At 36.1% G+C, this 26,680-nt stretch overlaps 1 protein-coding gene across 2 annotated transcripts in view; it reads left to right on the forward strand.

Annotated features, from left to right (window-relative positions):
* The window catches only part of LOC149250961 (conserved oligomeric Golgi complex component-related / COG complex component-like protein), a 157,440-nt gene that overhangs the window by 124,777 nt on the left and 5,983 nt on the right, over positions 1-26,680 (forward strand). Inside the window, exons 3-7 of one of the 2 annotated variants that reach the window (XM_089459296.1) lie at positions 9,241-9,317; positions 24,293-24,370; positions 24,903-24,996; positions 25,245-25,319; positions 25,493-25,789. In XM_089459296.1, coding sequence (XP_089315422.1) covers positions 9,241-9,317; positions 24,293-24,370; positions 24,903-24,996; positions 25,245-25,319; positions 25,493-25,789 — 621 coding nt within the window. Of the gene's footprint in view, positions 1-9,240; positions 9,390-24,292; positions 24,371-24,902; positions 24,997-25,244; positions 25,320-25,492; positions 25,790-26,680 lie in introns of both variants that reach the window. The other variant, XM_089459295.1, reaches the window with a different exon arrangement.

A 26,680-nucleotide genomic window follows, 5' to 3' on the forward strand; every position in this document is an offset into this window, starting at 1 on the left:
GGTATTGGTAAGGAAGAAAGATGGTTCATTCAGGCTATGCATTGATTATAGAGGATTAAACAAAATAACAATTAAAAACAAGTTCCCAATCCCCTTTATCGATGAAATGTTGGATGAGCTACATGGCGCAAAGTATTTCTCAAAATTGGACTTAAGATCAGGCTACTATCAAATTAGAATCAGATTAGAGGACATACCAAAAACGGTATTCCGAACACACGAAGGTCACTATGAATTTAAAGTAATGCTGTTTGGATTAACCAATGCACCAACAACGTTTCAAGCAACCATGAACAAATTATTTCGTCCACATATTAGGAAGTTTGTATTAGTATTCTTTGATGATATTCTAATTTACAGTAAAGCTTGGAAGGAGCACTTGCAACATTTGGACAAAGTTCTTACACTACTTAAAGAACACCAATTTTATGCAAAAAAATCCAAATGCACCTTCGAAAAGGAAGAAGTAGAATACCTTGGAGTCTGGACACACTATATCCCATGAAGGCATAAAGGCGGACTCTAATAAAATCAAAGCTATAAAAGAATGGACCAAACCTGTCAATATATCCAAGCTAAGAGGGTTCTTAGGTTTGACTGGATATTACCGAAGATTTATTAAAAGCTATGCACATATAACTGCACCTCTGACAAATCTTTTAAAGAAGAATTAGTTTCTATGGGATGAGGAAGCAGGAAGGTGTTTTGAAAAATTAAAGGAAATTTTGTCTAATGCTCCCGTATTAGCAACACCAGATTTTTTTAAACCATTTATCATTGAGTGTGATGCTTCCGGATTCGATGTAGGTGCAGTATTAATGCAACAAGGACATCCAATAGCTTTTGAAAGTAGGAAGCTCAACAAAAGAGAACGCCTCAAATCCACATACAACAAAGACATGCTCGCTATCATGCACGCACTAGCTAAGTGGGGGCAATATCTTTTGGGAAGTAAGTTTTCCATTCGAATAGACCACAACAGTCTCCAGCATCTCTTTCAACAAAAAACACTTTCCGAAGAACAACAAAAATGGATTGAAAAAATTGCCGCTTTTGACTTGGAAATACTACATAAAAGAGGTAAAGATAATGTAGTAGCAGATTCCTTATCCAGGAAAGATGAAGAACCAACACTACTTGCAATTTCGGTTGTTGTTCTTGAGTGGCTTAATGAAATTCGAAGTGAGTATGCCAAGGATCCAGAAATAACGACAATAATCAATAACCTTCCCAACAACTCAAAATTTGAGTGGAAGAATGATATACTATGATACAAGGGAAGAATCTATCTAAATACAAATTCCAAGTTTAAATTTAAGATACTCAAGGAATCACATGACTCACCGTCAGGTGGACATGTAGGATTCTTTAAGACTTACTACAATGCACGCCGATCCTTCTTTTGGAAGGGAATGAATCACGATATTCAGAAGTATGTAGCAGAATGTGACACATGTCAAAGGAATAAAAGTGAAAATATGACGACACCGGGATTACTTCACCCTTTAAACATTCCGAATCAAAAATGGGAAGAAATCTCGATGGACTTTATCGAAGGATTACCAGTATCTGAAGGCAAGGACAAGATTTTCGTAGTAGTCGACAGACTCACCAAATATGCTCACTTTATGGCAATAAAGAAATCATACTCAGCAAAAGAAATCGCTGAAATATTTTGCAAAAATATATATAAGTTACACGGTTTTCCGAAAGTCATTGTGAGTGATAGAGATGCCAAGTTCAAGGGTAATTTCTGGAAGGAATTGTTCAGCCATATAGGAACCTACCTAAATATGAGTTCCGCTTATCACCCTCAAACAGATGGCCAAACAGAGGTTGTCAATAAATGTTTGGAGGCCTACCTACGTTGCTACGCTACATAAAAACAAAATAAGTGGGCTCAATGGTTACATCTCGCTGAGTGGTGGTATAATTTCACTTATCATACATCAGCAAAAATGACGCCATTTCAAGCTTTATATGGGTATGAACCCCCGAAATGGAAGGATCTAGCTATTGTCCAGACAAATCTACCTGCTGTTAAAGATCAACTAGAAGAAACCCAAAAAATCGTCCAAATATTAAAAGAAAACTTGAATAATGCAAGGAATTGTATGAAGCAACAAGGAGACCATAACAAAACCGAAAGAGAGCTTGAAGTCGGAGAATGGGTGTTTGTCAAGCTCCAACCATACAAACAATTATCCTTAAAACAGCAAGGAAAAAACAAATTGGCACCAAAGTTCTATGGACCTTATTAGACCAACAAAAAGATTAGCCAAGTTGCGTATGGTTTAAGCCTTCTAGAGACAAGTCGTGTTCACAACGTCTTCCACGTATATTGCCTTAAAAGGGCACTAGGCAACAATCAATCAGCGCAAACAACGCTTCCATCCCTAGATGATGAGGGAAGAGTCATTCTAGAACCAGAAGGTATTTTGTCTACTAGAGAAAGAAAGCTTCGACATCGTACTATCAAGGAATATCTGATCAAGTGGAAGGACTTACCCGAAGAAGAAGCTTCTTGGGAGAATGAATCATTTTGTCAACAACATCTGTCGTTACGTATGCTTTGAGGACAAATCATTCTTTCAAGAGGAAGGCAATGTTATGTAAAAATTAGTTAGGGTTATGTAAAATTAGATTAGCTGTAGTATTTAGGCAAAAGGGCATGACCAAAGATCATGCCCTTTCACCAAGAGGCACCTAAGGTTGTATATAACCGGGCCTCTCTCTAAAAATGTAATCATCAATTCAGTATTCATTTATTAATAAGATATTTATATACATATATTTCTGTTTATCAAGAAGTTTTCACTTCAAAGCAGTGCAGAGACTACGGAGACGCTGACACAGAGCAGGTCGATTCAGCTCAGGGGGAGGTCAATTTAGTTTACAGAGGTCGAGAAAGTCTTCTAGAGGGCTGAAGAGTCACTTCCAGCAGTAGAGACAGGCTAGACAACTTGCTCAGAGGTAGCGTCTAGCCACACGTGTGAGAGACAACACAAAGGCAACGCAGAAGGGCTCACGTTGAGGTTTGGACGACAAGATTTCTGTAGAAGCTAGTGCTGGGATTGCTTGTGGGGTGAGAGAATTTTCTCTCTAATTATTTTTGTCAGATACTTGCTGATTGGATTGCCAATTGGGCTTCCTTAGATTGTACTCAAATTTCATTGATGCATAATAAAATAAAACCCTCATCTGCTACATTGGTTTTCTCGCATTGGGTTTTCTCGAGGACTTTTGTCCAAAAATAACAGTGTTATTTATGTGTGTGTGCTAGTAATTTCTTAGTTCCAACGCTATTTATTTTTTGCAGATTTATTTGTGAAGGTGTGTTTATTTCGATGTTGGCATAGCAATAATCTGAATAATTAATTTATCAGCTAGAAGAAATAATACTAGTTGCTGCAATATGATTCCATTTTTGGAATTTTCACATACAGTTGTTGATGATGAATCTATTTCCCTAAATTGAGAGTGAGCTTGGATAAAGGAAAGTATATCCTCCATAATTGAGAAAGAGGACATGGTCTGGGAAACTTGAAGAACATTAATAAAGAAAGAATTAGGTCAGAGAATGACTAAAGCATTGCTGATGGTTACCCTTGTTCAATGAAGTCGAGACTCAGTTGTTTTGAGAAGTGCTGAAGTAGAGTTAGGTGCTGTTGAAGAAGTTGGGGGAGGAAGCTTCCGTCGAGATTTGTTTGAATACTATGATGACATAACCAACATCAGAATGATTGAGGATCCCAAAGATTGTACTAGCATATCGATAATAAGATCTTGTATATTGGAAGTGATTAGGGTTGTATGACTACAATATGATGAACTAGTAGATGATGTGTTGGTCTCTCCCTAAAGAAGTTTGAAGCACGTTTGATGGATATCTCTGATTTGGTTGAAAAAGGAGAGATGAGTACCATAAATAGCCTGTATGATGGTACTTGGGAGGACATCTTGGCCATGTTAGTATTGAGATCTCATGTTGTTTTCTTTGGCCTTGATGATGTTTGGATCTCAGTGTGGGAGGGTATCTTGGTCATGTGGAGCTCCATTGTTGTGTTGACCTTGTTGAGATACCTGGATCCCTGAGGGTTAGTGTCAGGGCATGGAGGCCTGGATGGTATCTATATTGATACCAGGGCTGTAGCCTGATGGTACCTATAGTGGCATGTTGCCTTGATGACACCTTAGTCCCTGACAGTGTCTTAGATCCTTGTATTAGTGTCTTGGAAATGACACTTGGATCCTTAAGTTGATGGATCCTAGAAAAGGTGTCATTGACACTTGGATCTTTGATGTGTTGGATACCTTGGCAGTTGTGGTATCCCTAACATTGCGTATGCTGTTGTACTCTTCTTGGAACATTTCAAATTGAAGTCAACCTTGTACTGGTTGAACAACTATGAATACCTTTCTAGTTAAGAGGGAGTGTTGAGAAATGTAACTAGTGTCGATCTTCTTAATTGTATTTGAGTCATGATGTAATGTATTTTTCAAAAGAAAGAAAAAGAAAATTTATTGTAAAAGGAAAATTATTTTATAAGCATGGGTTTCATGCTCTATTTTATTTTGTTTCTAGGTCAAAGCACCCATTGAGTGCTTCTAGGGTTTGTGTCATGAGTCTTAGTCCTTGTCATCATGTAATAGACCCTTCTTGGGCTTTGTATATCAAGAAAAAAATTTATAATTTAGTCAAAATTGTCATTTATGCCCCAAGAGAAGATAAGTTGGCCTCATTGAAGGAATTCGACCACGTTGAAGAGACCATAAATAGAAGTGCATTCGACCTGTTTGAGCATCCATCCAAGCAAGAGTTCGATCTGCAATGAGAAGGAAGTGCGAAGGCAAGAAAAGAGGTGACAAAAGCTTGAAGAAGGAAAAAGAAGCCCTTGTTGAAATTTGGTACCGGAGGACAGGTGGTTCCCTTAGGCTTTGATCTTTGGCCTAGGGAAAAGTGTCCAAAAGAATTTAATTTTTCTCCTAAAGTGACTTTATAATTTTATAAAGTTAAATCTAATTTAAAAGTGACTTTCAGTGATAAAGTTACTAAGTCTAATTTTAAAGTGACTTTTATAAAGTCAATGAAAAATTAGAAAGGAAAAGTGACTTTGGAAATAAATGACTAAGTGGGTTTTTATTAAAGTGGGGTGAATTAAAAAATAAAAAGTGAGATTTAAATGAGCATTTAATCTCAGCCTTAGATCTCAATCTATTTCAGCCATTGGATTTAGGGATCACCCAAAAGTCACTTGGATCACCCAAAAGTCACTTGGGGTTAGATTAAAGGAGGAAAAGGAGGAAAAGGTCATTCATTCTTTCATGAGCAGATTGGGAGAAGGAAAGCAAGAGAGCAAGGGAGATTTCTGCACAGTGAGCTGCAGAGTTTCAGCAGCGGAGTTTCAGCAGAGCGGAGTTTCAGCAGCGGAGTTTCAGCACAACGGAGTTTCAGCAGAGCGGAGTTTCAACAACGGAGTTTCAGCAAGTCTGTACAGCAGAGTTTCAGCAGGGCGGAGTTTCAGCAAGGCGGAGTTTCAGCAAGGCTGAGTTTCAGCAAGGCTGAGATAAGTTGTAAAAGTTTGCTTGCTGATTTTTGCTGAATATTTCTCTTACTGTAAAAAAGGCAATTTTCAGAAATAAAGAAGAGCTCTCAAACTGGTTTTCCCCAAGATTTGTAGGGGGTTTTTCCAGGTTCACATTGACAAAAAATCTCAGTGTTTAAATGTGTTTTAATGGCTGTTTATTATTGCTGATTTTTATTTCTGCAATTTCCAGCATTCTGTAAAATTTCCAGAATTTGTGTTTTCAACAAATTTATTTTTTCCAGCTTGTTAAATGTATGGTTATGGGAAAGGGCATTTAAATATATGGGAGAAATAAGGAGAAACTGAAAACCGGGGTGGGAAATGAGAAATTTCTACAGCCCTAGCAAAGGAGGAAGAAACCCTAGCAAAGAACCTAAGGCTATTTTTATCTTGTTTCTAGCTCACACATGCGAAATTCCGAAGTTGCAGGAGGGCCGAAGTTGCAGGTCTGCAGTAGGGCTGAAAATTCTGAAGCAATAGAGCTGAAATTTGAGTTTGATGCAGTGTTGAAGGAGTTTGACTTGAGTTGACTTTTGGAGTTTGGCAAAACTATCTTGGGAGGTTGACTTGGTGGATTGGAGGTGGTCTTTGTCTTGGTCAAGGGTCTTGGTTGTCTCAGTTGATTTAGTTCTAAAAGAAGAGGAGATTTTTTGCGTTTTCCCCTAGAAGAGGGGTTTTGCTGTGGCTGAGAGCTTGCATACTGTGTCACTTGTTGTTTTGATGTTCATGCATTTGGTTTTAACTTTTGATAGTTGCTTGATGATAAGAAGATAAAAGAAGACCTAAAAGAAGCTAATAAGAATTCAAATATATGACAAGTAATTATCTAGATAAGAAAATCTTTTTGCCTTTCTAACACCTAAACTCTTTTGATTAATCCAAACGCGACCCTTTCCAAACTCCCCAAATCCAGTGCTAAGGGATTGTCACCTCCCGGGGCATCAAAAACTGTCTATCAATTGACAAGGAAACAATTCCATGACTTAGAGATGATATCGGATGGTAAAATCAATATAAGTGAGCATAGTGAGTTTTGGAAAGCAATTGAGTACATTTCTAAAAATATTTTTGCAATGACCTTGATCCCTGCACCAGTTTAAAAAAGATTGATGGTGTGAGATCAATGGTTTGGCCCTTTGAAGATTGTTTGTTGATGTTGGTAAATACATTCCCTCTCAGTCCCCAGCAGCGGGCAAAGACAAATGAGTTAACAAAAAAAAGTACCGTTAAGAGTGTCAATCAGGCTGTCAATTCTTTCCCAATTTTGCTGATTTTTTCTGGTTTGCTAGTTTTTGCTACATTTCTCAAAACAATCGTGATTTGCCAATGTTTTCCAAATCCCATGATGCTTTCAGGCCTATTTCTCGTTTGAGGTTTGACATTGTGAAAAATACAATGTTGCCAGTTTTTTGATGATTTTTTAATCTACGATCCAAAGGCATGGAGATCCGGTAACATTTTGTGAGGGATAAAGTGCAGAAAAGAGCAGTGGTCTTGAGTATTTTCCTACATATATCCATAGGTGTTTGATATTTTGACAAAGTCCCTAACAACTGGGAAGTTCAAAACGCCGAAAGACAAGTTTGGTTTGGTGGAGAACACGTTTCTCTCAAAGAGGGAGTGTCATTATTTGCTGCTTTGAGCATGTTATCCCAATGATTTTATTCATCTCTTAAAACGTAGGGTTTCCAGGATAAGAAGTCAAAGGTCACTTAACTCCTCTAAACTGTTGAAAAATGAGCTTTCCTGGGTTGGGCATTAAAACTTTAGTCTTTTAGCAAAACAGCTCGTGACCCTGTGATCCTTGTGATCAAGTGATAATATCCTTGCATGAGCATGGAGGTGACTCTTTCCATGTAAGATTGTCTAATATTGGGCAAAGAGCAGTCCATATAGCAATCTCACACTTTACATTTTCGCAGCAGACAAGTTTTGGTCAGTAGGTCTTCAGGGTTTTATTTGTTACGATTACTTGGGTTTTATGTAAATCCAAATTTGAGCAGTTTTTATTCTATAATTAATGAATTAAAGATGATGTTTTGATTTCTTGAGTTGCACTCATTAAAATCAAATCAGACAATGAACATGGGAAATTTGTATATTCTTTGTGAGCTTTTTTTATGCATTAAGGGACGTTCCTTTAAAAAAGCTCATCAGCAGAGTCACACCCAACTGAATGGCCTGGACTGTGACTGGAAGGAGCCTGATAAGTTTAAAGGACACCAATACGCTTCAGCGAGGGATGGACAACTTATTCTTGAGCAGGACAGACATATGTCATAAATCTATATACAAATTATCCATTACCATTACCTGGGTGAACACTTGCAGGAATCTACTCTGGTAGAAATATCTTTAAAATCAATGACCAGGAAATATTTGTTTCTGGCTATGTTATTCAAAACTTCCTTCCCTACCGTGTTTCTCATCCTTGACATTTTGTAATTCAAAATCCCTGTAAACTTAAAGAAACCCATGGAAAAGTTTCAGAATCTGGGCAAATATATATATATATATATATATATTGTCTTTTATTTTTTATTTTATTTTTCTGAGGAAATTTCTGGGCAGATCCACCTGAAGGGATCACATCCCGCCAGCTTATTAGCAGAGCCTAACCCTGAGGGCGTCGAAGAGAATTGACCCTGTGACCTCCCATTAGCGAGGTGCTTTTAGTGACGGGAACTTGACCACTTGAGCTAACCCTCAGGGCTATATATATACATTGCTGGTGGGTCCAGCATGAGATTAGGAAAAAATGCCCTAACTTGAATTTAGCGCATATATCGTGATTCGTATCTGTATGCATCTGTATAGTCAATTATCTGTTCTCTAATGATTTGCAAACACTTGTTGTGGAAAAATGTAGACATTTTCAAGTTTATATATAAGTGCTGCGGTATTAAAATTTGTGTCAGAGATAAAACATGTTAACATTCGTAGTGCTTTTGATTGCATATTTCATTTTTTTACAAGTTTGTCCTGGGATTTCATGTTCCTACGTTTTTCTTCTTTTATGCTAACTCTCTTGAGGCAGTTTATTGGGAAAGTAGCTGTCTGCTGGTATTTTTAAGTTGCTTCTGGTGCATTGTCTTTTTCCTTATTAACTGGAACTTGACTGATCTCTGAATAACTAGCAGACCTCCTGCCAACACAAATGTAGAATCTATTGTGTTTCATATTCTGATGAATTAAGCATATACAGCTCCTTTGATGAGCACTTCAAGATGCAGGTAAAGATTGTTTTGGCACCTGCTGTTTGTCATTATATCTTTCATTTTGCATTTAGGCCTAAAATTTTTCAGTGTGGATGTTTCACTAAATTCAACATATGGAGGAGCTCAGTTACCAGGCTTGCTGTACCAACCTACTCTATTATCCATTGAGTCTCATCTTTTTTATTAAAAAGAAGAAAAAATTGGAAGGTTTTCCTTTGTGAATATGGTATGTTCCTTCTTGAGAATGAGAAAAGTTTTTCTTCTGAGTGCTTGGAAGATTTCTGTGCTTTCTTTCTTTTGTTATTTTGCTTGCTGTGGATGAGCTGGGGGCTTCACAGAAATGGTTGTTTTATTTTCTCACATAACATATTTATTAGGCCTTCCATGGTTTTCCAGATACCATTAGTTAATGCAGTACATCTCTTACCTTGCAGATATCAGAAGTGCCAAAGCTTACTAGTGGATGCAGTGAGTTTATGGACTCAGCTCAGCAAATATTAGAGAAGCGAAGGTTAAACCGTACTCTTCTAGCAAATCATAGTACACTACTTGATTTGCTTGAAATTCCTCAGCTTATGGACACGTATGCATTTTGACCCTTGAGACATTTTTCTGTGGTTTCATCGTTCTTCTCTCCCTTATTTTTGTTTTTACCTTTTTCCCAGAGGATGGGTGTTTGTAGTAGAAATGAGCATAAAAGGGAAAATCTAAAAAAATGGCAATGAAAATAAAATGATGATAACCTTAAAAAAGAAAAAAGAAATGTGCAGAAGAAGCATTAACATGCATGGAGTGGTTGGAAGTAAAGGTGCATGAACAGGGGTAACCATTGTATTCTAGCAGTAGCGTTCTGATTACAGAGCAATCAATCAAAGTGGGAATGGGCAACTTTAATGTAATCTAAGTTATAACTTATGGTCCTTGAAGATCTTGAAATAGGTATTCATATAAAGCAAAACATGAAATAATAGTGATTCAAATGTCAAATCTATCATATTGAGTTCAGTTTCTTGAAAATATAAAAATATGGGATACAGATTGGTTCCTTATATGTTTCTCTCTTTTGATGATGTTGCTTAAATTCAGCCATATGTCATGTTCCTTCTATTTTTCTAGAACAAGGATGAATTTTTTAGATGGTCATTTTCTACGGTTTAGTTTTACATCCTCATATTATTTTCACATATACGCATGTGTATTTGTATATTGTAGATGCAGATGCACAATGTACATCTGAGATTGATGCAAATGCTTCGATGACAATTAATTGAAAATTTTCAATTTATATTCGATACTGTTTTTAGTGTTGTCAACATCATGGATTTCCAATTTTTTCCACTAGCCGATGTTATTGCTTTTAAATGTTGTGACATTTTCAGATGGCTATATTATTGTGATAATATCATAAATAACACAATAATATCCTGCGACAATTGAAAAGATTTTCTGTCCATGAACTGGCGCTTTAAGTCACCTTTTTGGGGTTTTTTGGCCTCATTTTGTATTTTAAAATTTTCCCTATATTTTGCAATATTTTCCTGATATTTATGATATTTTACTTTTCTGGACCGTTGGTGATATTTTTGCTGACACGATGTCAGCAGCATTGGTTTTAATATATATTTGATATGGTACATTTTGAGAGGGAAGCAGGGTGAGCTGGAGGTGCAACCTATTTCCTTTCCCAATTCTTTTTGCATCTTTATTGCTTATGTAAGAAGGGTAATGGACATCCTTTTTGGAATAATAAAGTCATAATTATGAGCACATATAAACTCAGATATGAAATCAATTGATTGCATGCAAGAAGTGGGGTAGTTTAGAAACAAATCAATTACAGTCAGTATTTTTGAAAGCAATGCTTGCCACAAATGTGGATTTAACAACATTTACTGCATTCTAACGAACTGCTTCGTACAAGATTTATTGTCATTTTTGGCATGAAATGAAATGAAATGATATGCTTTTATTAACATCTAAGTTTGCCACTTAGTTGTTTGAAAATGGGTTGGTGTAGTTGCTGAAATGGAAAACTTGAAAATTTAGGAACGAGGAATGATTTGTAGATACATCTACTACATTTGGTATTGGATATCAACAGACATGAATGCGAAACAATAACAAAGAAACGAGGAGATGAATTAACTACATTTTAGGGTTTTAAAGCATTTCTATTGTATTTTAATTTTTAGTTTAGCTTAAGAATGCAGTGACCTAATTATAAACGGGAGTGGCCTAAACTAGATTGGCATTTTTCTATTTTAGATATTGTGAGGCTTCTTCTGCCAATTTGACCACACAAGCAGCCCTTTGGTATATTTTCTTCACCCAGAATCTATATTAGAGTTGGAGCAAAGTTGTCATTGTGGTCTTGCTTATCTTTATTCTCTTTGCGATATATGGAATATGATGTACACTAAATATCACTGTTATATATTTCTGCATGTAATCACCAGCTATATTGAAAACAACCTGTGGTGATGTATTGATATGGATAGTATTGTGGTATCTCATTGGTCATTGTGAGGTCACGCTTGTCAGAGTAACTAGCTAGAGAAGGTGCACCTGCAATGTCTGTTAATTCCACTATGACAAGATGTAGGTTATTAACCATGCGTTATTATAATTTGTGTTTGATGCATGTTAATGTAATGGGAAGTCCAATTGAGTAAGGACGAGGGAGCTGTGCTATATGCAGAAACACAATTTTCTGACACTAAGCTAAGGGGAAACTCAACATGCAGATATAGTCTCGTGTCTTGTACTATATAGGGAATTGAAGGAGTCATATTAGGCTTTGTCCTACATTTATGGGCTATGATCTTATGAGTCGATTAATGGAGGGTCTCCATGGGAGTTTTGGATGGACATTGTTAGAGTCCATGGTATCATGCATGGAAACTAATTAATGCAAAAGCCACTAGCATTGTTTATGATAATTATTGAAGGATTTGATGAAATGAAATAAGCTTCATTAAGGTAAAAATGTACCGATGTTGTGGGTTGACCAGGGCTTATAAGGACCAAAACTCCGTGCCTACAGGGCTACATATGGGTTGGTAGTGCAGATATGGATGGCACACCAACTAACAAGTTATTTAAAGTGTGTAAATTTGGTATCTATATGTCAGCAACACTATCAAATTATTGATATAAAGGCGAAGGTAGACTCATTTGGACATTAAAGAATCATCATGAAGCACAACTAACCAATGCATTTCTGTAACTTCAAAATATTGGTGCAAAGATAGAAATTGTGAGTTGTTCATCTGCTCGAACAACTAACCATAGGATTAATACAATGTAATAAATACTTATGTAGAAAAGCTTATAACTTTAGGGTGTCTTTAATGATATGATAATCTAACAAAAAGGTCCCTCCAATATCAAACTTGACCCTAAAATGGTGCTTTGCCCAGAAGTATATGTAATATAGCAGCTCTCAACTCTATAACACATAAATACATAGGTTATCAGCCTTGGTGATCACCAGGCTTGTGAATTGATGTGTCCTTATGGTGCTGCTCTCTAGGTAACTCGTGCTACAGTTTTCTTTGTTATTAAACTTCTTGCAATGCTCATTGTGATTCTTTTGCTACTGATCCATGGACCACCTTGTGAGATAGACATGCATCTGGCAGATTTCCTAAACTTAAATATGAAGAATGCCGACCAAAGGGCTCCCAGGGCTCTTGCAACCAGGGTGAAGCGAACAAAGTTCCTTCTTCAGATTAATTACTCCAGAAGACTTGGAATATAAAGATCTCCATTGAGATATAAGAATATATATTAAATGTATGAATATGAATGATTTATACAATGAGAATGAGAGGTTTGCTTATATACCAAGCAGGTGTCTCTTCATGGAGAGTGATGTCTCATTTAGACATGCCTCTTCAACCTAATTACTAATTAACTAATAATTATTTATGATTATTATCATTTACATTATTTTACATTATTTCCTATATATTTATTCATAACATTGCCTTCCTCCTCAAAAAGCTTTGTCCTCAAAGCTTGTCGATGAAAAAGGTTTGATCTCTTTTTCGGCTTCGAATGTCTTTCTGTCTCGGAACTGTCATCTTTGTCGATACATGTTGATATGATCTTCTAAGTGACAAACAAAATTGTCGCACTGAGCAGGGATCAGACCATCCCAGATTAATCTTCTGTGTAGTATTCTGATCATTGGAATTTTGTAACGACTTTCATCATAGGACTGGATTGAGGTTATGTCATTATTCTCTGGAACATCAGTTTGTTGTTTCTGTTCTGAATGGTACATATATGAAGCTTGGTTGAGTTGTCTACTCTCGTGATTCGGATGCCAATATGGAACTTTTTTGGTTTGACTTTCCCTTATTGGGCGTGTGTCCATTTTTCGATTTTCTTTTGGCGAAGGTATTGTTGAGTTGGTTACGGAACATTCACTTGGGATGTTCATTGTCTGCACTGCAACATCTAAGTTTGTATTTTCTTCAACTTGCTTGTCTTCTTCCTGAGTTGTGACATTCACTGGATTGGTATCTGTTGTTTTTTCGTCAACTTGAATTCCTACATTTGATGCTTCCTTTTCGATAAGTTGTTGTACCTTATTTTCTAATGACTTCTTATCCTTCTTAAGTTTTCTTAATTTGCGTCAGTAATTTTTCACTATGGTTTTTACGCCGAGAAACTTCTTCGTTTTTGTTAGCAATGATCTTGTCAACTTCTCGTTGCATATTTTGTAGAGCTTTTTTACCTTCTTGAAAAATTACTTTTGAAATATCTTGTATGTGATTTGGCATTACTGAATTTGGCTTCAATGTAACATCTTGAAATATTTTTTTTTTTTCTTTTTGTATGTAAATGTCAAAAACTTCTTTTTCGTATTTAGGATGAAGGAACCTAGGGTTTCCATCCATGGGGATCCCAAAATAATGTCACTTGGGTCAGTCAATAGGGATTGAACCGAGAATTGCGATATAAATGTATAATTGCCAATGTTTAACTATAAATCAATTATTTCGTATTGTTTTTTTTTTAAACAGTCTAATTTTTCGATTATATTTGACTCTAGAACTACTAATTGGTTTACGATTTTAGGTGTTATATAATTTTTATCTTCGGCGGGAGAGATAGCAATAGTGACATCTTTTCCTGCGATAGTTCCTTTAATTTTAAATAGTATTTTAGCATAACCGATTGAGGTTTTTGAAAATCTTCCTTCTTTTATCTCTGATTTAAACTCCATTTTTATCCTCTCTCTTTTTTTTTAATTAAATAATATATATATATATATATATATTTTTTTTTTTTTTTAAATTTGACTAATAATTTTTTTAAATAAATTTATTATTATTATAATAATAAATTTAATTAATTATAAAGTTATAAACCATATACTTATAACTATGATATAATTATATAAGTGTTAATTATAAATATAATTATAGATTATATAGTAATTGTGTGTAATGTAGCGATTTGAGCAAAGGTAACGATGGTTAGGGAATGATGTATTGACTGGCAGCGGTCAAGAGACAACGAACAGAAGGATTATCGGGCATTGGAGATACAATAGAGGAGCTGTGAGGAGTGGACGCAATGGGATGGGCCAAGGACGTGGGACTGAAGGGTGGCAACGATGGGCAAGTTGAGGTGGATGTCGAAAATCTTGGTGAAGGCTGCGATGGCTGCAGTTGGACAACGGAGGCGATTCAGGAAACCCTTGGTCAGCTGAATTTTATATATTTTGGTCAACGTGAAGGAAGGGCAACGGATTGGGTAAAGGCCCGCGACACGGATCAACAATAGGTTTGCAGTTCTGGCAGATGGTGGCAAGGTCTACTCATGCAACGATTTCTGTATTGAATGGTCCAATGAAGAGCGGCGTCTTATGTCAAATGCTTTTTTTTTTAGATGTCTTTTAATTTCCTTTTTTTTTAAATGTCGTTTACTATTTTTTTCCCTTACTAATATATAGGTTTTTTTTTAATTTTATATATATATATATATATTTTAAACATATTTGTTGATTTTTTATTTTTTTTTTATTTTTTTAAGGCTTGAATGAATGACGAAACTGGGGAATCCGGTAGAATGGAGAAACTCCAGAAGCTTTATAATGAAACGCTTTGACGGCAACAATGTTGGCGAATCTTTGATGGTCAAAGACCTGGATCGGAGAACGAGCTCTGTGCACCGGTTAAGCAGCCTAGAGGATCGAACTGATTTGATACCAAATGAAGCGAACAAAGTTTCTTCTTCAGATTAATTACTCCAGAAGACTTGGAATATAAAGATCTCCATTGAGATATAAGAATATATATTAAATGTATGAATATGAATGATTGATACAATGAGAATGAGAGGCTTGCTTATATACCAAGCATGTGTCTCTTCATGGAGAGTCATGTCTCATTTAGACATGCCTCTTCAACCTCATTACTAATTAACTAATAATTATTTATGATTATTATCATTTACATTATTTTACATTATTTCGTATATATTTATTCATAACATAGGCCTGGATCATAATTTTTTAAGTGATACCATTAACAAATTAACCAACTATAGCATGCATGCTATATTTCGGACAAGCTTCTTCTTATTCATTAGAAGTAATTTTAACATATTTTGAAAGAGTTCTTGTTATTGATGTCAAAGGAGACACCAGCTCAAGGAGTTAATTACATAAGAGTGTAGAGGACTTGATGCCCTTTCCAATGAGCACTTATTCACCTTCTAACTTCTATTTGTTGATGAGATATGGATTTTTTAAGTTGAGAAACCCATATTCCTATCTCTCATCATGTCGGCCTACATGAGCCTAAATGAACTCAAATCGGCCCTCTCAAAGAGACACATCTATTCAAAACAGGGTCGAACAAGTATAAATAGAAGCTATGCTCTTCCATTTCGTCCATCCAACTTGGCCAAGACAAGAAGACGAGGAGTTCGATCTAAGGTGAAGTTCATAGCTCATGAACTTGGTGGCAAAGAAGAAGAAAGAATTTGATTCTAGTTTTGAGCTTTTGGTTTTTGGTGAATATCTGCTTGTCTAAGATCATCTTATGCTTGATTCGTTGCCCTCCCTTGAATGAATTGAAGACTTCAGAGAAAAATGACTTTTTTTAGCTTGCAGACCGCAGAAAGGTGACATTCTGTAGCTTGTAGACTGCAGAGGAAAAACACTTTCTGTAGCCTGCAGACCGCATAAAGCCGACTTTCTGTAGCTTGCAGACCTCAGAAAAAGGCGACTTTTTGTAGCTCACAGACCTCAGAAAAAGGTGACTTTCTGTAGCTCCCAGAAAGGTGACTTTCTGTCTTGGAGCCAACTTAATCAACCACTTGTAGAGCAGACTTGAGACACATTTGGAGTAGAATTTTGAGGGAAGTACTTTTGCATCTTTTAGAGATTGGAATTGGTTCTTGAAGCTGATCCTTTGGGGTTGAGTTGAAGCATTGTTGGAGCTGTTTTTGGATGCCTTGTTGAAGCATTGTTGAAGATTATTGAAAACATCTTTGAAGCAGCCTTGTTGAAGCCTACTGAAGACATTCTTTGGAGGAGCCTTGTTGAAGCATTATTGAAGGCAATCTTGGAGCATTATTGAAGACATTTTGGAGAATTTTTGAAGTAAGTGTCTCTTGTAATGTTTTGATTTGACCAAGTTGGAGCTTGGACTTGTTGAGAAGATTGTAGTCCACATTTTTGACCAAGTTGGAGCTTGGAGTTGTTGAAAGGATTGGAGTCCTTATTTTTGACCAAGTTGGAGCTTGGAAGTTTTTGAGAGGATTGGAGTCCTCATTTTAACCAAGTAGGAGCTTGGATCTGTTCAAGGTTGGAGCCTTGAAAAAGTCAAATATTTTGTTGTACAGGTTGGAGCCTAATTTGTTGTACAAGAGGATTGGAGTCCTCACTATTTTGATCAATAAAATTATTTTTGTTTTATCTCTTGTTCTGGTTTATTTTGTGATAAAAATATTACTGACATAAAATAACAATTGAAATAAATACTGATTCACCCCCCTCTCAGTGTTTCCAACAGAAGGAACAAAAACATTACCTCATGGAACATTTTGAGTACAAACTTGAGGGCCTTTTTGGCACCCTTGTATTCCCCTAGATTCTGCTACAAAATGCCAAACAGAGGGAGCATGGCCATTTTGAAGCCTGCCTTGTTGGCTCAAAGGGCCCAACCTACGGACAAGGATCTAAATGCAATAGCACTGCACAAAATCTAGACCATGTCAAACAGAAAGGCAGAAATGATGGAGACAGCATTTCTGCGGATTTATTTTAAAGCATTATTGAATCCTTCTTTCATCTCATCCCAGAAGTTGGGTGTACTAAGCACCTTTTAGATGCTGTCAATCCACACATAGGCATAGAGTGGTTAGCAAAACTGTGTCCTCAGTGTGATATGAATAGAGTTCCCCAGTATCCTCACCTTCATTCCAGGTGTTGTTGATGTTCCTTTTTTTGGCATTGAGGACCATCTAGTTCTCCTTGCTTGCATCTTGGGACAGGGGATACCAGCATTCTTTCTACTTCTGGGGGTTCATTGGCCTTTGATGTCAGGGGAGATTCCAGACGGGCAACCTGCTTCTTCTGAGAATTGTCCAGCCTGACCCCTTAGCAATTGTTATTACCAGGTCCTGTATTGGCCCTATCAGGGTGGTACATGATGACACCATTAGTGATTTTGCTTTGAGCATTGCTATAAACATGCGACAATGCTGATCTATTGCCTTGGCATCCAGCTTGGTCTTCATTTCTTGAAGGCCATTTACACATGTAATTGGGATTACCCCCTTCTAGCTATGTTTACGTTGTTCACACTGTTTTCTTGTCTTAGTGTTTGGCTACTTTTTCAGTCCTAAGGGTTATTTTTCTACCCTAGTTCTTCTCTAGTTTGGTCATTGACTTACTGTTAAATTTAGGATAACGTGTGCTTTTCTTAGACAAGAGCTTCAATTCTCTCATTAGCCCAATAATTAAATCATTAGCGGTCACTTGAAACATTATCATGATGACAGTAACGGAGAGAAGAACATGTACAATAAATAACAAAGACAAGCCAAGACAAGAGGACACAATAAATGGCTCAAGCCAGGGAAAAACTCCAAGATGGGGAAACCCTTGATCAAATCTTCTTATTATAATCTTCAAATGCTCAGCAGAGAAAGAGACAGAGAAAATACAATTAATGACAAGGAGGCAGCCCAGGTAAGAGTTTCATTTTGCCTTCAAACTATAGCAACCAGATTCTGCCCTAACCAGAGATCAATAGAAGACAGAGCAGCAACAAGGAAGTCTCCAAATAGAGTTCAGTCCTAGCTTAATTTGAGCGGCCTTCATAGCTGAATATAATAAACCCAAGATGGATATATATATATGGCAGGGATGATGTAACAGCAGAAGATCTCGAACCTGGTTAGCCCATTCAAATTCCTTCAACAGGGTTTCCAATCACTGCGTCTAGCATACTTCTTCATGTTTCCTGTCATGGCTGCTTGTAACATGTCTGGTTGAGGGAATAAGGCCTAACGACTCCTCCACCTAGCCCAGAATAGACCTGCGGACCTCCTGAAATTACTTCAAGGCTTGCGGCCTTACTCAAACCCTCCACTGATATGCTTAGGTCTACCTCAGCTGCATTTCAGACCCATCAAAGCTCACAAACAGATCTCTGACCAACCCTAAGCAACCTCGGCCCTGTCCTCCTTGTGCTGCGGCTCCCACAGAAGATGAGTTTGATGCCCAAAACAATGTGTCTAATGAGAATGGAGGACACCTATATATATTAGCAATTTGTCCTTATGGAGGTGAAGCCACCTTGACATTTGGAGGCAAATTTGAATTTCAAATTTTCAATTTTCCCGCCTTAATAAGGTCATGTCTTGTAGAATTTCTTTTAAGTAAATAAATATTTTCCCTTATCCAAATTTGGTGATCTTAAGGTCAATTTTTGACCTCTCGAAAAGAGGAATTCAATGCCACAATAATCTTTCTCAAGGGAGCAGACCAAAGTGGAATTTGGCCCTAGTTGCCAATGTAACGAATAAAATATATAAATAATATAAATATAATGTAAAAGATAATAATCATAAATAATAGTTAAGTTAAGCTAATAATTAGGTTGAAGAGGCATGTCTAATAGGACATGACTCTTCATGAAGAGACGCTTGCGTGATATATAAGCAAGCCTCTTGTTCTCATTGTAAATCATTATCATTGTCATTCTTATTCATTTTTAATATATAATATTTGTATCCTCATGGATATCTTGATTCTTTATATTCCTAGTTTTTTGGAATAATTAATTTATAGAAGGAACTTTGTTCGCTTCATTTGGTATCAGAGCCACGTTTGGCTGATCACCAGGCCTTTGGCTATCAACCTATCATCAACCTTGTTGCTGTCATAATTGAAGCGTTTCACTATATATTGGGAGATTCTCCATTTTTTAGGCCTCTGGCCATTAAAAAAAAAATTAACAAAAAAAAAATATAAGTAAATAAATTAAAAAAGGAAGAAGAAAATAAAAAGTAAAAAAAACAAAAAACAAAATGTATACAAAATCTCATACCAAGTATATTTAAAGCTTTTTACATGGAGAAACCCGTGGTTTTAAAAACAACCCATGGTATTTTAAAAAGTTAAAGGAAAAAAAAAGAAAAACAAAAAACAAAAGGAATACGTTTTACTTTTTACGTGGAGAATATTTTAACGGAGGTTTCAAAAACAACCCATGGTAATAGCCCATGGTATTTTAAAAGTTAAAGAAACAAGAATACAAAAGCTCTTACGTGAAAGGTAAATATTACTTTTTACAAGAGGTTTTAAAAACAACCCATGGTAATAGCCCATGGTATTTTAAAAGTAAAAGATATTTTGATGACGTTGGAGAAAAAAAAGTGTGATCTAAATAATTTTAATCATTCAAATCTAAAGATTGTGACCGTACCAAGAGTCACGTCTCATCCAAATTTTCCGAGAAAAAAATATTATTATAATTATAAAATAGGATACTATATAAGCCTTATATAGTTACATATAAAAGGAAAAGTGGGTCTCAAAAAAGTATATATAAATTTTATATAATTATAATTTTATAATATATATAAATTATTATTATATAAATTTTTTATTAAAAGAGCGAACCAAAAAAAGAAGAAGAAGAGGGGAATATTTGAAAAATATATATAGGAGAAATAAGTGATATTTTATAATAGAAATAGCTCCAGTTGACATATTGTTTACGTAAAAACATCAAGGAAAAAATGGAGACTAGTAATGAAAGGTTTCTTGAAACCCGTAGTACATGTGTTCGCACACTATTTAACATCAAAGGATCACTCGCAGGAAGAGACATCATAATCTCTATCAGTCCTACTGAAAGAAGTAATTATGTTAGTCCTAAATGTGCTAATCAATTGGTGATTCCTGAATCAAATATAGTTGAAACAATTTTTTTTGGCAAACAATACGATATAAGCAATTTACACCTAAATATTGGAGATTATACTTTTACCTCACAATTCACCGTGCAAACCCTATCTTTTAACGATAGTGACATTGTTTTGGGATCACCATGGATGAAAACTCTAGGTTCCTTTATTCTAAATACTAAGAAAAAGTTTTTAACATTTTCTTACAAGAAGAAGAAAATAACGCTCCAAGATGTTACACTGAAACCTAATTCAGTAACGCCAGAAGATATATCGGATATTTCAAAAGTAATTTCTCAAGAAGGTAAAAAAGTATTACAAAATATGCAAAATGAAATTGACAAAATCACTATTGACAAAAATGAAGAAGTTTCTTGACTTAAAAACCATAGTGAAAAATTGCTGACGCAAATTAAGATACTAAAGAAGGATAAGGAGTCATTAGAAAACCAGGTACAACAACTTATCAAGAAGGAAGCATCAAATGTAGGAATTCAAGTTGATGACAAAACAACACATACTGATTCAGTGAATGTCACAACTCAGGAAGAAGACAAGCAAGTTGAAGAAAAGACGTGCGTGGATGTTGCAATTCAAACGATGAACATCCCCAATGAATGTTTCATACCAAACTCAACATCTTCGCTAGAAGAAAATATAAAAATTGTCGCATGCCCAGTAAGGAAAAATCAAACAAAAAAGGTTCCATATCGGCATCCGAATCATGAGAATAGATGAATCAACCATGCTACATATTTGAACAAGTCAGAACCGAAACAACAAACTGATGTTCCAGATAATAGTGATGTAATCTCAATCCAGTCTTATGCTAACAAGTCGTCACAAAATTCCAGTGATCAGAATGCTATACAGAAGATTAATCTGGGATGGTCTGATCCCTTCTCGGTGCGACAATTTTGTTTGTCACTAAGAAGATCATATCAACTTGTATCGACGAGGATGACTATTCCAAAACAGAAAGACTTTCAAAGCCGAAAAAGAGATCAAGCTTTTTTTCATCGACAAGCTTTGAGGACAAAGCTTTTTGAGGAAGGAGGCAATGTAACGAATAAAATATATAAATAATATAAATATAATGTAAAAGATAATAATCATAAATAATATTTAAGTTAAGCTAATAATTAGGTTGAAGTGGCATGTCTAATAGGACATGACTCTTCATGAAGAGACGCTTGCGTGATATATAAGCAAGCCTCTGGTTCTCATTGTAAATCATTATCATTGTCATTCTTTTTCATTTTATAGAATATTTGTATCCTCATGGATATCTTTATATTCCTAGTTTTCTGGAATAATTAATTTATAGAAGGAACTTTGTTCGCTTCAGCCAATTTTAACACTTACTTTGGTCATTTGTGGACAGTGTCTATAGTTACGTTCAACACGTGTTTTTCTTTGTATCTGTATTATTTTGGAGTTGTTTAGCTTTTGGGTTCTGCTTTTGTAGATTAGGGTTAGGATTTGCTTTTCCACTCACATGATGTAATTTCACTAGCTGTATCGATTGATCACCTATTGTGATTGTTATTTGATCCTTAATAGAATTGACCTTCTCATTTTTCTTCTTTATGATTTTTTGTTTGTCAATTGCTAGGAAATGAGACTGAATGAAATTTGAATATTTTTGCTATGCTGGCTTTATTCTTTGGAATGTTACAAGGGGTTGGTTTGACATAATTTTTCTTTTGAGCTGATGCAACAATTTCTTACTGTAAAACATAAACTGGACTTTAACCTTCATAATTTCCTACTGTAAAACTTGATCCGGACCATAATCTTCTGAAATGAAAATTAGATTTTAGAGAAAACATTTTTTTGATCTGATCTTTGTCCAGGCTTTTCCCATTTAGGAGTGATATTTACTGTATGATATGAAAATTTTAGGAATGTATATTGGATTCCATAGACACTTTCCCATTTGGACATGTTTCATTTGTTAGAAAATCAGAGGGGCAGAAATTTTTTTCTTTATGTTGATAATTACTTGTGATAATCTTATGTTCTTCTTTTATCTTTAGTTCATCAAGCAATTACCAAAATAATAACACAAAAATCACAGACACCATATGTAGGCAGACAGCCAGGGCAAAACCCCTATCTAGGGGAAAACCCAGTCAACAACTCTTCCTTAATAATTTCACGAGATAATCCAAGACTTCTTGACCTAGATATATACTTCCTCGACACCAAGTCAGTCCTTTCTTTCTTCTGTAGATAATAACCCTTTTAGCAACAACTTCAATCTAGCAACAACAATTGGGAGCAGCAACTTCGACCTAGTAGCAGCAACTGGCAGCAGCAACTTCGACATGGCAGCAACTGGCAGCAGCAGCTCGATGCAGCAGTAGAGACTTCGATCTTCCTAGAAGTTCACACGTGTGAGAGATAGATGTCCCAAAACTTCGATATTGACTTTCCCAGCAATTCTCCTCCTCGTTTTCCAACTTCGCACTTTTTAGCTGCTCCTTCTTATGAATTGAACTTGTGTGTATATATACCCTTTCGGTGAGGTCGAATTACCTTGTTTGAGGCCGACTTGATCTCCTTGAGGTCGACTTGGTGTGGAGGTGACAAATAACTTATTTGACTCAATAATAAATCTTTTTACATGATTCAAAAGCCCAAGAAGGGTCTCTTTAAGTGGAAAATGACTCTAATGACTCAGAATAAATCCTAGAAGTCCTCAATGGGGACTTTGACCTAAAACATGATGACTCAAGCATGAAACCCATGCTTTAATAGGTCATATTAATAATAGTAAAATTTTCTTTTTCTTTCTTTTGATGAATACATTTCATTATGACTCAAATATAATTATGAATACCGAACCTAGTTACACTCTTCAACATCATTCAATTTGTTATCAAAATAAAATTCGCTATGTGATCCTCATTTTCTATATGTTAGCTGATAGCTGTGGAATATGTACCACAATGTTCTGGTTATATTTCTACTTTCATCATGTTTTTTTGGGTAAATGAAAAGGACGTTCATTAATTGATGGAACAATACCTAATTACAGTCATAACATTAACAAGCAAAGGCTTCTACATCTAAAACCCTGCACATGGTAAACAACTTTATGAGGCATACAAAATACCAGAAGTTACTGTGATCTTACAACTGCTGATCTAACTTTACCAGACAGAGCCAAACACAAGATAAATTGCTTTATCAGTATGTTAATGATTAAAGATATAACTTGAGTCCAAACAAAACTACTAAGCAATTAGGATACAGAAAGTGTTGGCATTAATTCAAGGAGCTGGTAAGAGCATTCTCCTCGTTTGGGTGATGTGAATGTGGAGGACACCCATGATGGAGCAAATCAACAAGATCACTCTAGAATGATATTTTCGGTAATGCCATTCGTCCAACAGCCTTGAATAGAGCAGTCAGTCTTTGAGAACTAGTACCCCAACTGTCAGGTCAACCTGCAACAACATTATCTTTGCATACCTACAAATTTCCTGCATATTATTGAAGATTCCATCTACTCATTGATTTCCATTAATATGGGTTCTCTCTTTCCAATTAAATCATTTGGGCTGGCGAGAATGTTAAATAGTGTTTGCAACAATTTGATAATCCCCTTCAAGAATTAGTTGCCGTATTTACTGTGAATACAAACCTTAGTCATAAGTTGACTGCTAAAGCTTCAGTCATATTATTCAGAGTCTCCAATAACATAGAATATATAAAAATGGGTTCACCATGATGGTTCCTGATAACTCCTTTCATTCTTACTACCACCTAGGCATTGCTAATTTTAATTTTCAAATTAATGGTTCTGTTCTTTCAGGCTTTTCTTTTAGCTCTTTCTTGTTAAATACTTTCTGTCACATACAAGTTGGCAGGCATCCAGTTTCTTCAGAACTGTAAATGATTGTCAAGATCTGCTGATCTGGAATGGATGAGTTCTGTTGATTTTCTGTGATGTTGAAGGCTAAGAAAATATCTGATTATTTCACTTCAGGTCAACTGTCAAAGCATGACTATTTATAAAATTTACATTTTTTGCAGGTGTGTACGAAATGGAAACTATGATGAGGCTCTTGACTTAGAAGCTTTTGTCCTGAAGTTAGCAACCATGCATTCAAAGTATGTTCAAATATACTTTAGGAAAATTTCTCTTTTCTTTAGAAGGAAATACATGTTCAAAATGGCAAATTAAAGGCAGATTATTCTTTTGTAAAACAATATAGTTTTCTTTCTTGTGTTAAATTCAAAAGTTCCTTTGACAGATATTGTCTCGTGCTGACTAACCTAATCAATCTCAACTCAAACCTGAGCCTCTCATGTTTCCACTGAACTCTGCTCAACCTCCCTATAAGACCAATGCCTTCATTTTGTTTCTGTTTGGTTTTGTCCAGGCAAATTTTCTTGTTTTCCTTCAATTTGGTCTCTGGCATTGTTTTGGGCTCTCTTGGCTTCAGTATGCCCTTTTACTGCCTCTTATTTCAGAATATTGTCTTCAACAACTTGTTTTTGTAAATTTGTGAAATTTGAATCGAGCAGATTTCAGAGTTAGTAATTAAACCTTTTTATTTTTTGGAATAGAGCTACAAAATTATCTGGGGAAGATGTTATCCTGAAAATATTAATTGTGATATATTTCTTTTGGAGGGGACAGATTGCCTGTGATTCAATCATTGGCAGAAGAAGTTAGGCAAACAACACAGTCTATGCTATCACAGCTTCTTCAGAGACTTAGATCAAATATTCAGGTAAGTTTTGTTGATTGCCTGAGCTTTGGCAATTCATTTGGGTTGTAACTATCCTAGGTTGTTTCAGTTAAAACGGGGAACAAATCCCTTGTCAAATTGTTATGAATCCAGCCAGATACCGATGAGTATGCCAGTGACATGTGAAAACTGATTAATCTAATTCTGTACTATATATGCTTATCACAGTATATCTTCCTGTTAAGTTTTTTTATAAATGTCAACTGTAACTTATGCTTAATGGCATGCAGCTGCCGGAATGTCTTCGAGTGATTGGATACCTTCGTCGTTTAGGAGTATTTAATGAGCATGAGATGCGCTTACAGGTTTACAACATCCCTGAATCTTTTCCAGATATATCATAAAGTTTCTGTTGCCTTTGATTATGTGAGAGGTACTGAGTTTACAGGGAACAGTATAAATTACTCTAAAGGTATTCCATTTTGTCTTTTATGATTTTTTGTTGTGCTTACACTGAAGTTCCTATCTTGTATGACAGTTCTTGAAATGCAGAGAAGCATGGCTTGCAGCTATCATTGACGATCTGGACCAAGGGAATGTATATGAGTTCTTAAAACGAATGGCAGATTGCCACAGAGTGCATCTTTTTGATGTTGTTACACAATACCGGGCTATATTTGCTGATGACACGTCTGGGAATGAAGAGAACTATGATGGTGGTCTGCTTTTCAGTTGGGCTATGCACAGGATAACTTCACATTTAAATACACTTCAAACTATGTTACCAAAAACAACTGAAGGTGTATCATTAGCAATTATTCTTGAGCAGTGCATGGTAAGATTTGTATTTTGGTTCATTGTTTGTAATATCCCTAGGGAATTTTTGCCCTTAGTGTTTTAGATCATATGACAAGTTTCACCCAGATTTCTGTATTTAATTACAATCTTAGGCAGTAATGGTATCAAGTGCACAATATTGTATGGAAACAGTAGATTACATCATTTACGTCAATAGCTCACAAATTCACATTCAGTTGCATCAATAGATTCAGGCACATGATACCAGTTCAATAGTACATAGTGAATTATAAGCCCAATACTCCACATTACAAATTTAGGTCCACAACTGTTGCTAACACTTCTGTGTCCTAAATCTGACGTTTAGTGCCAGCCTCAACTATCTCTTACTGCTTCTCAACTGTCCTAGCCAACTGAATCTGACTGCTGCTACAGATCAAGGTATTAACCTTCCACGACCAAGGTTTGACCTTGTGCTGTCCAGACTTAGGAAGATGACGCTGCCCAACTGGGATCTCAATTGCTAGGTTACTACCACAGCCAGTGCTGCCAATCTCTGCGCTGTTCCAAAGGCTTGATTGACCGTCTTCCTGTTGGCTAAACCACAATCTAAGTTCAGCATGAGAGGCTTCTTTGCTGCCACAGAAGTCACTCGAGAAGCTTGTGGTGACAAAGGGAGGGTTCCGCTCCCCTAATACAGCCCTAACGAGTCCTTGATTCCACAGAGCAGTCCCTCTGTAGCCCAGCCAAGAGCGGCGCTGCCCTAGAAGTGTCCAGAATGACCCTTGCTGGCCTTGTCTGCTTCCAAGCAAGCTGCTGGGATACAGATCAGAGTTGGAAATGGGGCCGCTGCCTCAATCAATGGCCTGAAACCTACTTGCTGCTCCTCCAAAGATTTTGCTGCCCTAGTTTAATGCCCAGAAGTCAC

Source organism: Pinus tabuliformis, chromosome 7, assembly GCF_031772625.1.
Source record: "Pinus tabuliformis cultivar Carrire ecotype Pingquan chromosome 7, CPIR1, whole genome shotgun sequence".
NCBI classification, from domain to species: Eukaryota; Viridiplantae; Streptophyta; class Pinopsida; order Pinales; family Pinaceae; genus Pinus; species Pinus tabuliformis.